At 36.6% G+C, this 16,893-nt stretch overlaps 1 protein-coding gene across 1 annotated transcript; it reads left to right on the forward strand.

Moving 5' to 3' along the window:
* The first annotated feature begins 813 nt into the window (after positions 1-813).
* LOC142832200 (UDP-glucuronosyltransferase 2A3-like) lies at positions 814-14,841 on the forward strand. Its single transcript, XM_075942472.1, has 6 exons — positions 814-1,534; positions 6,186-6,334; positions 8,922-9,053; positions 10,683-10,770; positions 11,150-11,369; positions 14,007-14,841. The coding sequence occupies exons 1-6, from the start codon at positions 814-816 to the stop codon at positions 14,299-14,301; spliced, it is 1,605 nt and encodes a 534-aa protein (XP_075798587.1). The 3' UTR covers positions 14,302-14,841.
* The last annotated feature ends 2,052 nt before the right edge of the window (positions 14,842-16,893 follow it).

Raw genomic sequence — 16,893 nt, forward strand, 5'->3', positions numbered from 1 at the left:
AGGAGGGGGAGAGAAATGGGAGGAAGGAGGAGGCAGTAATTTTTTTCAACAAAAAAAATAAATAAAATAGTACTTTTCCACTTCATAAAGTATTCATCCTTGAAGATTTAGCTGAAGTATAAGTGCATCCCTCCCTTCCCCTGGCCAGTCCATTTCTACATTTCTATTCCTACTTTCCTTTCATGTCTTTGCTACAGACATCACCTCACTCTGATTCCTCAGGTTAGGAACTGAGGCAGAACTTTGTTTTTAAATCGTTGGTGAACTCTCACTTTTCATCCATCTTAGAACCCTAACCCTATGGTTCCATCCACAGGCTGAGATAATAGTCTCCCTGATAAACTTTCATAGAGATTTAAAATGAACCCGAAGTCTCTTCTTTGAACTTGGCTTCTTCCTGCCCACTCTGTGGTCCACACAGTGAACAGAAAGCTCCCCACTTCAGTGATCATAATTCCAGCATCAGTTTTCTTTAGGTGTTCTTCCAGGCTCCGAGTTCAGCAGTCTACATCTAGCTTCCTGCTGACATGCATGTGCTGTGCTTGCTATCATTACATCATTAATTTTAAAATATTACATTTTGTCCCAATTTTAAAAAGCTCAAAATGGAATTGTTAACAACTGGGTCCAGTCCTTCATGAGTATCACTCTAATCTATGGAACAATGATCTATGGGCACTATATCACACCGTTATCTCTTGACCTGTGTGCTTTCGTAACTTTGGAAGTTAATATTTGATTTATTTTATATCTAAATTGTTACTCAACTGAGTAAATGCTCAATCTCCACTGAGCAGCTTGGGAAAGCACACCATGGCTTCTGAGAAGTGGACTGTGGCAGTGTTTCTGCTTCAGCTGTGCTGTGTCGGCTGTGGCTTCTGCGGCAAGGTCCTCGTGTGGCCCTGTGATATGAGTCACTGGCTGAACCTACAGACTATTCTTGAGGAGCTTGTGCAGAGAGGGCATGAGGTGACGGTCCTGAAATTTCCCAGTGTCTTCATGGATCAGCACAAACTCTCTTCTCTGCACTTTGAGAACATCCCTGTGTCGCAAGAGAACGACATTACCAAGAATTATTTAAACAAGCTAGTAAATGTAGCTGTGAATGTCATTCCAAATTTGTCGGTTTGGCAAGCTGCAAAAACATTGCAAGATTTCTTTATTCAACTGACTGCAGTTTTTGAAGGTCTCTGTAGGAGTGCAGTGTACAACCAGACATTCATGGACAAGCTCCGGGATGCAAAATATGACGTAATGGTTATAGACCCCGTCGTTCCCTGTGGAGAGCTGGTGGCTGAGGTGCTTCAGATCCCTTTTGTGAACACCCTGAGGTTCAGCATGGGATCTACCATGGAGAAATACTGTGGCCACCTTCCAATTCCTCTCTCCTATGTACCCGTTTTCATGAGTGAACTATCAGACCATATGACCTTCCCAGAAAGGGTGAAAAATATGATGCTGTCACTGTTTTTTGAATTTGGGCTCCAGCAATATGACTTTGCATTCTGGGATAAGTTTTACAGTGAAACACTAGGTAAGAGACTGCATTTCATGCTAAGCTAGTTGTTAGTATTTTAAACTTTAGAAATGTTTAAATACAATGAAAGGAGTGCATTTAATAAACTTTGTATCCATGTAAAACTTCACAAGTGAAAGACTAAATAGTTTATTTGTAACTAATTGAGGAAATAGAATGAAATTGTTTTCCTATTATTACCCTTTGTTTTTAATTGTTAAACTCTTTGATAGGACTTTGAAATGTAACAGATCATTATCAATTTTAAAAATAATGTACAGATAAATATCAATAGAATAGAACATGATTTTATTTTCATCTTTTCAAGGATGGTATGGCTCTTATTGGGAAACAACATATTGTTCCTGAAGTAAGAAATATTTATGCCAGTAATAAGATGAAATAAAAACAATTATGTCAGGATGAGACTAATTCAATGTCTATTACATACCTCTACATTTCATTCCACAAATATTTTCAATTGCAAATTATTTATCTAAAAATCTATATCACTCCATCAATTGAGGTGCCTAATATCTTAATAACTCAGCAAATAAAGGAAATTAAGAAGGCCGTGACTAAAAGCATCCTTGGCCATCTAGCACAGTCAAATTTAAAATATTAACATATTTTGTATACCAGCATGTCTTTCTGTTTGGTATTTAGTTTGTCATTTAGATTCTAGTTAAGAAAAAAAACTAAATGGAAAGATAGACTCAGTCTCAGAGTGAACATCATGTTGCAAGACAAAATTAGTCATTCATTAGAGAACAGAATGAAATAAAAATAAAGTATAAGCCCTTGGTGAGGTGAAAACTTTTACTGTGCTTTAGTCTCTGAAGAAATCAAGTCTTTTAGAGATTGATATTGTTTCCAGGTTTCTGTGTTGCGCTGCCTGAGGTATATTCTAGCATTGTTTTTTACCATGAAAATGCATTAGGAAGCTGTCCCCAATGACTATGACAAATTTTCACCCTTTTCAAAAGGGTTATATTTCTCAAAACCCTGTACAATCAAAGTTCACCATCAAGCACTGCCTCGCCTTGAATTTAATTCCAAAATTTACTTTAATTTAATTCCAAATATTACTTTTCAGTGTTTGTATGAGGCAGATGCTCCACACTGGTCATGTGGGGGTCAGAGGAGAGTTCTGAGACAGGAGAGTAAACAGTGATGACAAAGCAAGAACCTTTATATTGCGTCCATCTCAGCAGGTGCAGCGCTGGTTTGGCTCAGACCTATTCCCTCGTCTTGCAGACAGCTTCTTTCCCTTGTATTACTTAACCACCTCTCTGAAAATATGTTTATAGTTCTCTTTTAGAGAGATGGCAGCCATGTTCAATTACTGTCCCAGATCTCAATCCATGTCATAAGTAAAATACGACCAGTGTCTTGACCTCAACTTTAGCTGAGAGAGAATTGGACTACAGGAGACCAAAATAAATTGCTGTGCACCTTTGCCACAGGAACTGTGAATGAAGCCTATCTTCTCCTCAGCTCACTGGAGGGGCAGGCATCTTAGTGTATGACAGTAAAGTTTGGCACTATCCTTGCTGTAATTAAAAATTATGAGAGGACATTCATTTTATTTAATCTTTCCAGTAGGTAGAACAATTAATTGGTTTTTCTCCTTTGGCAGCTTACATAGCACCTTCAATACTGTGAAAGCAACCCGTCAGAGAGGAGGATTCCAGGATAGTTCTAGCTGGATTCCTCTACCTTCTATTTCAGACTTGTACAGTCTCTTCGTTAACAGGATCTTTGAGATTTTATGAGTCACTCAAATTCTTCCGATTCTCTTCAGTTTATGAGGTCCCCTTTGTGAATTGCAGTGCTTACTTTTCTGCACTGATTTTTATAGGATTCTTCTAGGTTTTTTTTTTTTTTTCAAACCGCTTCAGGTTTTCTTGTTTTCACTATTTGAGATCTTTGCTGCATTTGGAGCTGCTGTTATGCAAAGTGATAGATACTGGTTACTATCCTTCTTCTCCATGTAACATCCATTTTCTTGGACACCATTTGTTGAAGACGCTGTGTCTTTTGACATCTTTGTCAAGTAGGAAGATGGTTGTAGTCATACACACTCACGTTTGTGCCTTCTACTCAGTCTCATACTTTGAATTTGCCTTTGACTAAAGGTAGAAGCCATGGAGGAATACTGCTATGTCTTGCTACCAATGGCTTCGCTCAGCTCACTTCCTTATACCATCCAAAATATCCTTTCTAGTAGTGCCATTGCCTTCACAATGAGCTAGACCCACCAACAATAATCATTACTGTACTAAAGTTTTCCTACAGACCAACTGACCAACAGAGATTTCTGAGCTGAGTATAGATGTGTGTCAAGTTGATTACAGGCAGACCACACCACTGACCCCTTGTCAAGATGACAGAAAAACGTATCAATATTCATCTATAACCTTTCCTTTCACAGTCATCCCCAATATGTGATGTTAATATTAATAACACATATGAGGCATAATATAGCTTTAAAAGTTCTACAATCTTTAAAAGTTTCAACATTTGGAAATCTAAAGTTCTTTTAAAAACATACAGTCTCTTTAAATGTCCAAAGCCTCTTACTATGGACCTTTGAAAAATCGAAAGTAAATTACATACTTTCTAACTCCAAGAGGGAAGAATCAAGACACAGTCAAATCAAATCAAAGCAATCAAAATTCAACAGTGAGAAGACTTAGTGATTGTCCTCTCAGAACCACTCATGAACTTCTGGAAAGCAAGTGGCCTGTGCAGTTCTGCTTCTTCAAGTCTGCCTCTGTAGTACGGGCAGCTTGTTGTACAGGTTCAGGTCAGTTCCATTCCACAGCTGTAGCCGTCCTAAGGTACTTGTATCTCTCTGACCCTACTGTAACTAAGCTTATACCTTCACCAGTGGCCACTTCTTGCCTCTCTTCAGGGAATTCAGTCCTGCCACAAAGTGACACGCCCCAGTGGTTCTCTGCCTAAGGCGTCTCTTCGTGCCTTCAAAACTAGTACCACCTGGGTGATTCTTACACATTACCAAGTCCAGCTGTCAACACAACATGCATTCTGGGTCACCGCTGGACCGTATTGCTTCTTTATGTTGTCCCTGAAGAAATTTGCATATTTCTACTAAGAAAAAGAGGAAAAATGATATGCAATTAAATTCCACTTTGATAATGTGGAATGATAAAGTTCCATGTTTTGTTGTTTTGCTGGGTACAGGAAATGTTTTCACTACATTGAAGTTTTTCTAGGAAAGTCTCTTTTTTTGGTAAGAGGACAATGTTTGTAACCACAGTAGGCAAAATGTCTTAGCATAGCTCAGCACTAAACTGAAATAGGTCCATAAATTAGGAGGAGATTGAGTTTATTATATGATTTGCTTTATCCCAATTTTGAAGTCATAAGTTATTCTATCAAATTTATATAATTCTCCTATCAGATCAGGATATCTGCCACTTTTATGTGTCTAAGAAAGTAAGAACAAAATCTAGATATATCAGTTGTGGACAGTTTTATCATAATTAATCACCATCATAAAAAGGTTTCCTGGGATGGTCTATAGTTTAGGCAGTGTAATACAGAAACCTAGATATTTAAATCAAACTCAAAATGTGTTTTGGGTAGGTTAAAAAAGTAATGTTATTTTTCCCTGAATATTAGCCTTCATTCTACTTTTTCATTGCTTCTCTTCTTGCCCACTGATCAACCTGGATCAGTAGGTATCTCTTCATTGACAGGATCTTAAATGGGAAGTGGCTAGGAACTGAGACAATAAAGGAGAAGATGGGAATGCTGTGGTAGGAGGGTCTTGCATAAGCTGTCTTATTCCAAGCTATCTTATTAAAAAGTGCAGCATATTATAATACTAATTACAGGGGAGAAATGGGATTAAACCAATGGGATGTTAATCAAATAATGTTGAACAAGGGGAGGACAGGGTATCTCAAGACATTACAAAGCAAGCACGCACACACACACATGCATGAGAGCGGACACACACACACACACACACACACACACACACACCAGACTTGAAACTGCGTATGATAGCCACATTATGATGGAAAGTGTTTGTTTCTCTGGATACAAGGCCACAGCTCCCCCAAAGACCTGGACTTGCACCATTACTGGCTCTGACAGGCATATTCCTGGATTTGAGAAAGAGGTGTATTCATTCTCCTTTGATCAGGACCAAAGGAAAGCCTTGGATCAACCAAGCCCTTAATAATATATCATTGACTCGATAATGAAATTATAATTACTACCTTACTACTTCCATATCCTAGCTTCTTTTTCCCCCACAATCCTTCCTCCCTTCCTTTAAACGTATAATCATGACAAGCATATTAGAGTACTGAAATTTTCATCGTAATAACTTATGTAGAAATGTGGGACATTTGTAAACTATATTTTTGTGTGTTATAGTGTTTGCATGCATGTATGTCTGCATGCCACATGTGTGTCTGATGCCTGCAGATGGCATCAAATTATAACCTACAGCTATAGTTACAGATGCTTATGAGCTTCCGGGTGAGTGCTGGAAACATAACCCAGGTTCTCTGCAAGAGTAGCAAGAGCTGTTGCCCACTGAGTCAAGCCTCCAGCCTCTCTATAGTGCACTTTTTCCTCAGCAAATATGACTGCTAATGTTGTCCACTTGATTTTTCTGCATGTTTTAAAGGAAGACCCACAACATTCTGTGAGACCATTGGGAAAGCTGAAATTTGGCTAATTCGGACATATTGGGACTTTGAATTTCCTCGTCCATATTTACCAAATTTTGAGTTTGTTGGAGGACTGCACTGCAAACCTGCCAAGCCTTTACCTAAGGTATGCCTGTGATGAGAGATTTTAGGAATTCTGTGATATATTAGCTCATTTTCCTACAAGGTTAATAACTTTAGTAACAGAGATATTACTATTAGTAGCTTCACTACACCAGGGGAATTTATGTTCCTCATCATGGATAATTTTTGATGAAACTTGTTGGATCTTTCCAACATTACTAAATAATTTAGGATTAAGAACAAAAGTGGAATGATGTATTAAAAGTATCCTTGTGTCTGCATTATGAATATCACAGTAAATAGTGGAAAGAACCATGAAGATCACCAAGGTGAATTCCTCATATGCCTGGCAGAGCTGTGAACCAGAACCTGTGCCCAACTGCTTGAAAGAGAAAGATGCCTTCTTGAGAGATCTGAGCAAATATATTAGAATTTAATGAGTCAGAGAAAACATGTATTGAAGGCCTTCAGAATCAAGGCATCTCAGACATGATAATTAATTAATTAATCTTAGGCAATAATTGATGTGCTGACCTTTACTGCTGGGGTGATAATCGACAGAAAAAAAATACAGAGTTGACAGTGATTAGTTTGCCTTTCAATTACATATGATAAAGAACTGAAGGTTTATTATTTCACTGAAGAGAACTTTTGAGAATTCTAAAAAATAGCCAGTTTTTTTGAGAGTCATCAGCATTGAGTAAAAGTAATAAAATGGGTAGACTCAAGAGATATATAGGGCCTCTATGAGTATGAAGTGAGGAGTTTTTGAAGTAAAAAAGAAAATTGCATATATCTTTGAAAAGTGAATGCCAGGAATGTTGAAACAAAAATCACTGAGAATAAAAGGAGATAACAGGTAAACAAAGTAGGAACACTGTACAGAGTCAAGAGAAAAATATAAATTTATTTGATTCGTAAGTCCTCAGGCACAGAATTTCCAGAAGATTGCAGATTAAGTGTTTTTCTTTCCTGGGAAGTTCTGTATTCCTGTATAGGCTGTGGAGGGTGTATTTAAATGTAACTTTTATTTTAGTTTTCTGAATATATTTCTTATATTATAGCTGTCACCAAGCTTAACTAAATATTGCTGTGTAAAATTTAATGAATCAATATCAAAATGATACAGAGATGGTTTGCATGGTAAACTCCATGACACACTATTAGATTTAATTTACTAAAGTCCCTCCATATGCAAAACTCTACAAAACTGTTTAGACATATTTCATAGGAGTAAAGGGGAACCTTCATCCCAAATGAAAGCTGTCTAACAAAATAGATGCTGACCAAGTAAATGTCAATCACGGCTTTCACATTTTTTGAATGAGGAAAAAATGAGGTTCCCTCAAGTAAAAGTTCAACATCATCTGGGTAGTGTGTGTGTGTGTGTGTGTGTCTGTCTGTCTGTCAATGTGTGTTTCTATGTAAGTGCCCATGTATGAGTATGTGTGTGTGTCTGTCTGTCTGTCAATGGGGTATTTCTATGTGTGCCTGTATTTATGTGTGATAATACATTTGAAAATATGTTAAAACAATCAAATAGTCTACCTGTCAATCTCAGCACTTGAGGGTTTCAGGCACGGAATCTTGAGTCTGAGACAGTGTAACAAGACTGTCTCTAAAACAAAAGCTAACAAAGTTATATGAAGTTCTTAAAAATCTTAATATGAGCTGAAAATAGCAGTTTTCTTCCATCCATTAATTGTAGATTTTTGGCCACAAAGGACACAGGATGTATTTCTAGATAGTGGCATTCACATGTTATTCTGTGAAGAACTCAGTTCCATTCTTGCAGTGCAAATTTTTTAAAATGTGAATGTTCAGGGAAGTTTATTTATAAATTATTTTTTTACTTTGACTATAAGCCTCCAATTACTGTAATTATTTTTAGGTGGGAGATAATCCATCAGGAAGACAATCAGCATTGTCCACAAATGCCATTGTGATTATAGCAGTAAATTAACCACTGTGTTCTTCTTAAGTATGTAATTATAAAATCCCACCACTAACAGATTTCTTCTTGGTTTTGTGAAGTAGGGAAGGCAATATATAAATAAAAGTAGCCTTGATTGTTGGTGTAACAATCAAGAGAGAAGGTGGATCAATCTAAAATATTTTTTATATAACAGACATAATAACATTAAAATCATAGCCTTATTTCCATGGAATAATTCCCCATTTTGCAAACAGCTCAGTTGCATGAGGAGTGTTAAAATTTGAAAGCAACAATTTTATTTACTTGGAGAAAAGCTGCCAGGAGCTGTTGTTTCTTTCTATATTGATTTAGTACCACGGTTTTACCGAATATATGTTATGTATGTTTCAGAGAGATGTCTCCTCTTTAAATGAGTAGGTAGTTCTACAAGGTGTAAGACAGAAATAATCTAAGAAATTAGATCTTTTCAGTTTTACTAATTTCTTTCCTTTTTTCCCTTATGTCATGTCTTTTTTTTTTTTTTTTGAGACATGTCTTACTATGTTTTCCTGGCTGGCCTGAAACTCACTATGTAAACCAGACTTTCCTTGATTGAACACACAGAGATCTGCCTTCCTCTGCCTTAAGGCATGTGCCCCTGTGGGGTGGGGCGGGCTGGTGTGTGTTTTTAATAGACAGAATGTTATTTTTACAGGAAATGGAAGAATTTGTCCAGAGCTCAGGGGAACACGGTGTGGTGGTGTTTTCTCTGGGGTCAATGGTCAAAAACCTGACAGAAGACAAAGCCAATCTCATAGCCTCAGCTCTTGCCCAGATTCCTCAGAAGGTTGGTACATCCTCTTGATCCTGGGATACCATGAAGCTTAGGGCTGCCTAGAGAGCAAAGAAGACAGAGTTCTTTGAAGGTAGAAACTGCAACTTATTACTTAGGGATCACAGCTGAGACCAGCATGCAGTAAATATTGATCGAACATGTAAGTGGTATTTGTAGTTACATTTGATCATTTGCCTACTGACTCTTAGCATGACTATGGGAAAACATGTTTTTGTAGTCTTTGATCTTTTTACTTTTACTGCTTTCTCATACATTATGGTCCCACCACAGTTTCCCCTCCCTCCACTGTTTCCACTCCTACCTCCCTTCTTCCCCAGATCCATTATTCCTCCATTACCCTTCAAAATAAGAGGAGGCTTCCCATGGATAACAGCTGAACATAGCACAATAAGTTATAATAAGACTAGGCACAAACCCTCAAAGAGGAAGATCCCAGACCACGTGAAATTCCGTGACCTGCACTGAGTCCTAGCAAAAATTCCAATTCATGATTTAGCAAAGTGGCACACAAGATGTGAAATGCTACATACAGAGCAGAGACCAGGCTTAAAAAGGATTTTTATTAGGACTTTACCAAAGTGTACTTCATACACAAGTAGAAACCTCAAGTCATGAATCCTTCCAAAGTTGAGGAGTCTATAATTTCAAGTATAGACTTGCAATAGTCAAAGAATATTAATTTTCCAATTTATACTTAATGAATTTAAACAGTTGAATCCTATATTTGTATTCTCTATGTAGCTTTATATTTATGTACAAGAGAAAGTATATAAAGATGTATAAAGCATGCATTCTAATTATGTTTCTGAAAACTTGTGTGTTAAGGTCTACAGTATCCTTTAATTTTCTACTTTTTAGTTATATGAAATTTTCTTTCTCTCTGCAGAAAATATTATGTAACAAAATGTTAAATTTTAACCAAATAACATAATCTAGTCTAGAAACACAGAGAAACACACGTGCGCGCGCACACACACACACACACACACACACACACACACACACACAGTGAGAGAGAGAGAGAGAGAAAGAGAGAGAGAGAGAGACAGAGAGAGAGACAGAGAGACAGAGAGACAGAGAGAGAGGCCAAGACTAGAGAGGAATGAAAAAGAAAGGACAAAAGCAAAAACAAAGAGAAGATGGTAGACAAAGTCAAATAAGGAGGTGATGTAAAGGGGAAGAAAAAAGTCAAATAAATAATAAACAAATTTACAAACACTAAACCAAGTTATATTTTTGGAGAAAGACTCTCATTTCGGACATGATAATTAGGATCGATAGATCTTGTGAAATAAATGTTTATGGCATTCACATTCATAGTGGTTTTGATCCCAATATTCAGATTAATTAAAATTTAACTTCTTGTTCCATCAGCTTTTCAGTACTGAAGATAAAGGTGGTAATATTATGCTATTATACTATTAGGAGAAGCTATTGTGAATAGGTAGGTATGAACAGGTCTACTATATCTCTCAGTTTCTACAAGCAGCCCCAAATGTGCTTTCTCCTTGAGGATCATCTAATAAATACAGGCTATCTTTGTTCTAAATAACACCATGGCCAGCCCACATCCTCATTGTGTGTTTTTAGCCTGCAAAATCACAACATTTTCTTAAACAGGTTTTGTGGAGATACTCAGGCAAGAAACCGGCCACTTTAGGATCCAACACGCGGCTTTTTAACTGGATTCCCCAGAATGATCTACTTGGTGAGTCCATGGGGTCCAAAGCTATGCAGTCAGAAACCTATCAGATCAAATATTGAATCATTTATATTTTCACATTGCACTTCTACTTTAGACACAGCTATGATTAAATAATAAGCCATGAAATTAAGGGTTGTTTTTGTTTTGCCTTGGTTCACAAAAGAGCATCCTCACTTGGGACTCTCATCGGTTTTGAGGATTTCATCCAATTTTACCATTCCAGTGGAACCTTCTCAGTCAGTGAAGAAAGGGTTAATTCTATGGAAGAAATGTCTCAACCTTTGTAGGCTGTGTTTCCTTCTTCAGTGACTCACACTATACCTTTTGTGCAAATATGATAGCTGGAAATCCATACTAATTTGTCACTCTGTTCCTCAAACAGGACATCCTAAAACCAAAGCCTTCATCACGCATGGTGGAACAAATGGGATCTATGAGGCCATTTACCACGGGATCCCTATGGTGGGAGTTCCCATGTTTGCTGATCAGCCTGACAACATTGCTCACATGAAGGCCAAAGGGGCAGCCCTGAAAGTAAATTTCAACACAATGACAAGTGCAGATCTACTCAGTGCCTTGAGAGCTGTCATTAATGAGCCTTCGTAAGTATTACTGTTTGGAAATCCTTGTCAGCCACTGGTTAACCTTGCCATCATTCCGGAAAATTTCCAATGTTTCATATCTTACATTTGTCTCATTTTCAAAGAGGAGAAAATAAAACAGTTTCCAAAAAAGGAAAATGTTTTTCTCCTTTCCTATCTACTAAAGTTACCTCCTGAAAAAGAAGTAATTCTTTGAAGATTGTAATAACCAATACATTTGCAAAATAGTTTATGAATAAGCAAATTCACTTGTAGTTTTCATTTAAGAAATAAGTATATAAGCCCTTAGATAAAATTGTTTAAAAGACAGAATTATAGGCTGAATATTATTTTTTCAAAATCAATTTATAGTGTTATCGAACATTACAATTATATACTAGTTATTTCTGAGTAAGTATATCATAATATTTAAGCTGCTCAAGGAATATATTTTAGGAGATATTTTTGGGCTAGGAATGTCAATATTTTTTAGACATGAGCTACACTTTTATGTAAATGTTAACATGGCCTTGTGATACCTTAGACTGTTACCAAGTTCTTAGTAATAATTTGATTTATAACTATCAGAGTGGGTACATTTTATGATTCTTTTAAACATTAATGCACAGATCATTCATTATATTTCATTATTAGTTTTTAAATTATTGATCCAAAAAAGAATCATAAATATTTTTAGAAAGCTCATATGCATTGATTTAGAAAACTCACATATATACATATATGTATAAATAGTATATACCTTTAGACAGCTCATATAAATAGTACATGTGTATATATTATTTAGTATATATATATATATATATATATATATATATATATTAAAATGGTACTTTAAATAACCATAAGCACTTCTAGAAAGATTTTTTTTACATAGTATAAAAGTATTTTTAGAAACCTCATATATATATATATATGAGATTTGGTATTCATATATATACTGAAATGGTATTTAATGTAAAATAACTTCATATTAACATAAAGGCAAATAGTATATCTAAGATTGCCTGGGAACATAGGGAATAGTATTTTTATTCCATTATCTGATTCTCTAAAATAACTAAAAATTTCAACAGAGAGCTGGGAAGGGTCCTCAGTGTAAGCTCTGGCCTTGAAGAGTGAGAACCGGAGTTCAGATACCCTGTGTTTTACCTTTTGTCTGTAATACCTAGGTGCCTAGAGAAAAATGAGATGTAGAAACAGGAGAATCCCAAAAGCAGACCAGCTAACCTGCTGGGCACAGAAGTGCACAACAGACCCTGTCTTAGATAAGGTAGAATTTGAGGACTAACACCTAGTGATTTTCTCTGACTACTTACTACATGCGCATGTACCACCCACTCACCATGTTCATTTACACATGCAGAGATAAAGAAAATGCAAGAGGACACATTCTACTATATATTACACATATATAAATGACAGTTATATTAATTATTCAGGATGTTTTAACAGTTTTATGCCTAAACATTTAGTGACTAAAAGGTGAATTAAATTAATAAACAAAGGCCTTTATTGTCCTGCCTTCTTATAAAAATAGAATTTAAAAAAAAATTAGTCACAATATTTTCTGACAAACCTTATTGGAAAAGCAAATTTGTAAATATTAGTATTTTATCACCAATTTAGTTTGCCTAAATTTCAGCTGCATGATCCTGTGAAACTATATCTTGATTCTATTTTTGGTTCAGTGAAATAAAAAAAAAGTTTAAGGCTTTTTTTTATTTGTTCTGTTTTCTTTTTTACAATGAGCAAGGTAGAATGCATTTAAGTAGTGCCTTGCTATGGCTAGTACACCAATTGCATTCCATGATCCTGATGACCACGATGCTGCTTGCCCAGGACTAAGGAAGTCACCAGCACTGAAGCAACGACCCACAAATCACATACCTTCTCTCATTGCCACCAATGAAATGGAACCAAATAGAAGCAACACGAGGCAGAATAATTCTGACTCAAAATTGGGAAAATAAAAAAGACAACATATTTTGCCTTTTAGATATATAGATCCCAGCAATGGGTTGTTTCAAAAATGATTAAACCTTCACTCTCAAATTTTTTTTTTTTGCCAAATGACTGAGGCATCTGATATTAGAGAGCTATTTTTATTTCCTACACAACATCCAAGTCCGTGTCCTTGTACATGTCATTCTTAAATGACAGTAGTGGTTTTTGTATTCAGTCTCACATTGCTGAGTAAGAGAGATGCTGTCTTTTGGATCACAAGCATGTAAATGTGCAGAGAGGAGTGAGAGATCTCAGAACACTAACATGACTGCTTATTTCCTGTATCTATAACACGGACGTCCTAAATTCTAGTGGCCACACTATGTGCAGATGTACACACACACGCATCTTTCAAGTTAAAGATAGTATCTCGAGCACTATAGTTCCTATGACATCACAGTTCTATCAGAAAAAGAGACTAAAGATTTGATACTGGATCCTACAATTTTTCTACATCTGTATTTGACCATATTGCTTACACAACTTTTTCTTTAAACTTCTGACAGCCTCTGAAGCAAACAAAGTTTCAGAAAGTATTAAGTACGTCTTAAACTTATCTAGCTGATGTCTTGCACAGTATATAAGATGTTTCCTAAACAATCAATAAACAGTTTATATGGATTTATCTTTTAGTTATAAAGAAAATGCCATGAGGCTATCGAGAATTCACCATGAACAGCCTGTGAAGCCCCTGGACCGAGCCGTCTTCTGGATCGAGTTTGTCATGCGTCACAAAGGGGCCAAGCACCTTCGTGTGGCAGCCCACAACCTCAACTGGTTCCAGTATCACTCGCTAGATGTGATTGGGTTTCTCCTGGTCTGTGTTGTAACTCTGGCATTCATCATCACTAAATGCTGTGTGTTTACCTGTCGAAAACTATATACTTCAGAAAAGAAGAAACGGAGGAACAGAAAAAAAAAGAACTAGGTCTCTCTAGGTTTGAGAAAGTCTTGAATGACAGTTATAGCAATTCTGGCCACAAAGGACTTGCGTTCATTTGCTTTTATACTATTTTCAAGTATTCTGTTCTTTTTTGACAAAATATCATGTTAAATGTTTAGGTTTACTTCATCTGCTCACCGTTTTTGGTTGTCATTTAGTAGGCAGTCTTATCATTCTCTGCTTAATGTCCTTAGAAATGAAAACTGTTAATTCTAAACATGTTCTATATAAATAAAGTGATGACTTATAGTATGTAATTAATATATGTCAAAAACCTGTCGTATTATCTAAGAATGATTACAGGAATTTAGTGTGTTATGAGAAGATACTTTTCTAATAAAAATGAATTTTTCTATTTCTCCAGTGTTGCAGGTATTAGATCTTGAATTCTTTTTATACTTTTTGAAAATTTATTTTTATTTAAAATAATGTTTCATGCATAATATTTTGATCACATTTTTTCTTCCCCAATTCCTCCCATATACTCGCAATCTCACTGCCCAACCAAATTCATTTTCTTTCTCTCGCAAAACTGTATTAAAAAATGTTATTTTTTGCCAGTGAGCAATACTCCATTGTGTAATTGTATCACATTTTCTTTATCAATTCTTCATTTGAGGGGCATCTAGGTTGTTTCCAGGTTCTGGCTATCATAAATAATGCTGCTATGAACATAGTTGAGCACATGTCCTTGTGGTATCATTAAGCATGCTTTGAATATATAGCCAAAAGTGGTATTGTTGGGTCTTGGGGGGTAGATCTAGAAAAAAACATACTGAGTGAAATAACCCAGACCCAGAAATATAAATAAAATATGTACTCACTCAAAGTGGCTTTTAGACATCAAGCAAGGAAAGACCATCCTACAGTCCATAACCACAGTGAACCTAGGCAACAAAGAGGACCCAAGAGAGACATATATGAATCTACATAAGAAGGAGAAAAAAAAAAGATTTCCTGAGTAAATGGGGAGCAAGGGGATCATTGGGAAGGGTAGAAGGAGAGAGGGAAGAAAGGGAGCATGCAGAAAAATGTATAGCACAATAAATACTTTTATATATAAAGAAAAACAAAATATTAAAACAAAATATAAAAATGAAAGAAGAAAGGAAGAGGGAAAGAAAGAGCCAGGTAGTGACTGAGCACACCTTTAATCCAAGAATTTTAGAAGCAGAGGCAGAAGTATCTGTATGATTTTGAGGGCAGCCTGAGCTAGTTCCAGTACAGGCACCAAAGCTACAGAGAAACCCTGTTTCAAAATAGATGAAAAAAAAAAAGAAAGAATGGAAGGAAGCACACACACACACACACACACACACACACACACACACACACAGAGAGAGAGAGAGAGAGAGAGAGAGAGAGAGAGAGAGAGAGAGAGAGGGAGAGAGAGAGAGAGAGAGAGTCACTGAGGCAAAAATCAAATCAAAAAGTACACACACACAAACAAAATACAGACTCTGTTGGTCAACTACTCCTGGATATGAGGCCTGATCCAGCCTGTAGTTGACACACTCAGTGAAACTGTTACAGAAACTTATTTTCCCTCTCACAATAGGTATCAATCACAAACAACTCTTGGTTAGGGGTGAGATTTTGTTCCCATTTCCCCTTGGTGCTGAAAATTTGTTTGGTCTGAACCTGAGCAGGTCTCCAGCTTGCTGCCACATTCTCTATGAGTTCATAAGCATATCAGTCCTGCCGTGTATGCAAAACACTGTCTCCTTGGAGTCATCCATACCTTTGTCTCCTTTCTCCTCTTCTTTTTTTCTGATCCCTGGGCCTTTTGGGGAGGTATTTGATAAAGATATTCCATTGTGAACTAAGTGCTCCGAAGTCTCTTGCTCTGCACAGTACCCAGCTGTGAGTTTCTGCGTTACTTACTATCTACTGCAAGAATAAGCTTTTCTGATATAAGTTCAGTGAGGCATTGATCGACAGGTATAGCTCTGAGTCATAAGGAGTCATTTTGTTGCCATATTCCACTAGTAGAATAACAGTAGTAAATTTTCTACTGTTTCCATGGCCTACCTATTCTCAGATTGCTGGCCATTTTATCAGTGCCAGGTATTGGGTTCATCTCAAGGAGTAGGCTTTATATCCAATTAAAGAGTGGTTGGTTACTCCCATAACATTTGTGCCCCAGTTGAACCAGAATATCTTATAGGCAGCTCTCTATTATAGATCACAGGGTTTGTAACTTGGTGAAACTGATGATTACTTTTCTCCTTGAGAGGCATGCAGCCTAAGTTGTTCAGGTCCATGATCTCTGAGACACAATGTGCCTTTCAGTTCCTGAGAGACCAATGCACTCCCTCAAGCAGTGAAGTGTTCAGGCTGCTTTGTGTTTCTCTGTATTGTTTGTTTAGCATGAAGGGAGCATGAAGACTTGGAAGGACAATTGGCTTAGGCATTGTTCTTGTATACCCTGTATGGTTTGCAAACTTCTCTGTATCCTGACAACTACAATTGAATTGATCCTGGCAATTCCCATTATGTTCTGTTTCTCTTAAAAGTATAATTGACATAGCCTCAGTTTTGCAGTGGCCCTTCCAACTGGCCTCATTTAACTCCTTG

Source organism: Microtus pennsylvanicus, chromosome 12 (genome assembly GCF_037038515.1).
Source record: "Microtus pennsylvanicus isolate mMicPen1 chromosome 12, mMicPen1.hap1, whole genome shotgun sequence".
Lineage (NCBI taxonomy): Eukaryota > Metazoa > Chordata > Mammalia > Rodentia > Cricetidae > Microtus > Microtus pennsylvanicus.

What these genes read in the sequence shown, in the direction of transcription:
- LOC142832200 (XM_075942472.1), top strand. Translation starts at nt 814, where the DNA reads ATGGCTTCTGAGAAGTGGACTGTGGCAGTGTTTCTGCTTCAGCTGTGC. An exon ending in GTTTTACAGTGAAACACTAG is followed by an intron (nt 1,535 to 6,185) that starts GTAAGAGACTGC and finishes CATGTTTTAAAG; the next exon opens with GAAGACCCACAACATTCTGT. An exon ending in GCTGTCATTAATGAGCCTTC is followed by an intron (nt 11,370 to 14,006) that starts GTAAGTATTACT and finishes TTTATCTTTTAG; the next exon opens with TTATAAAGAAAATGCCATGA.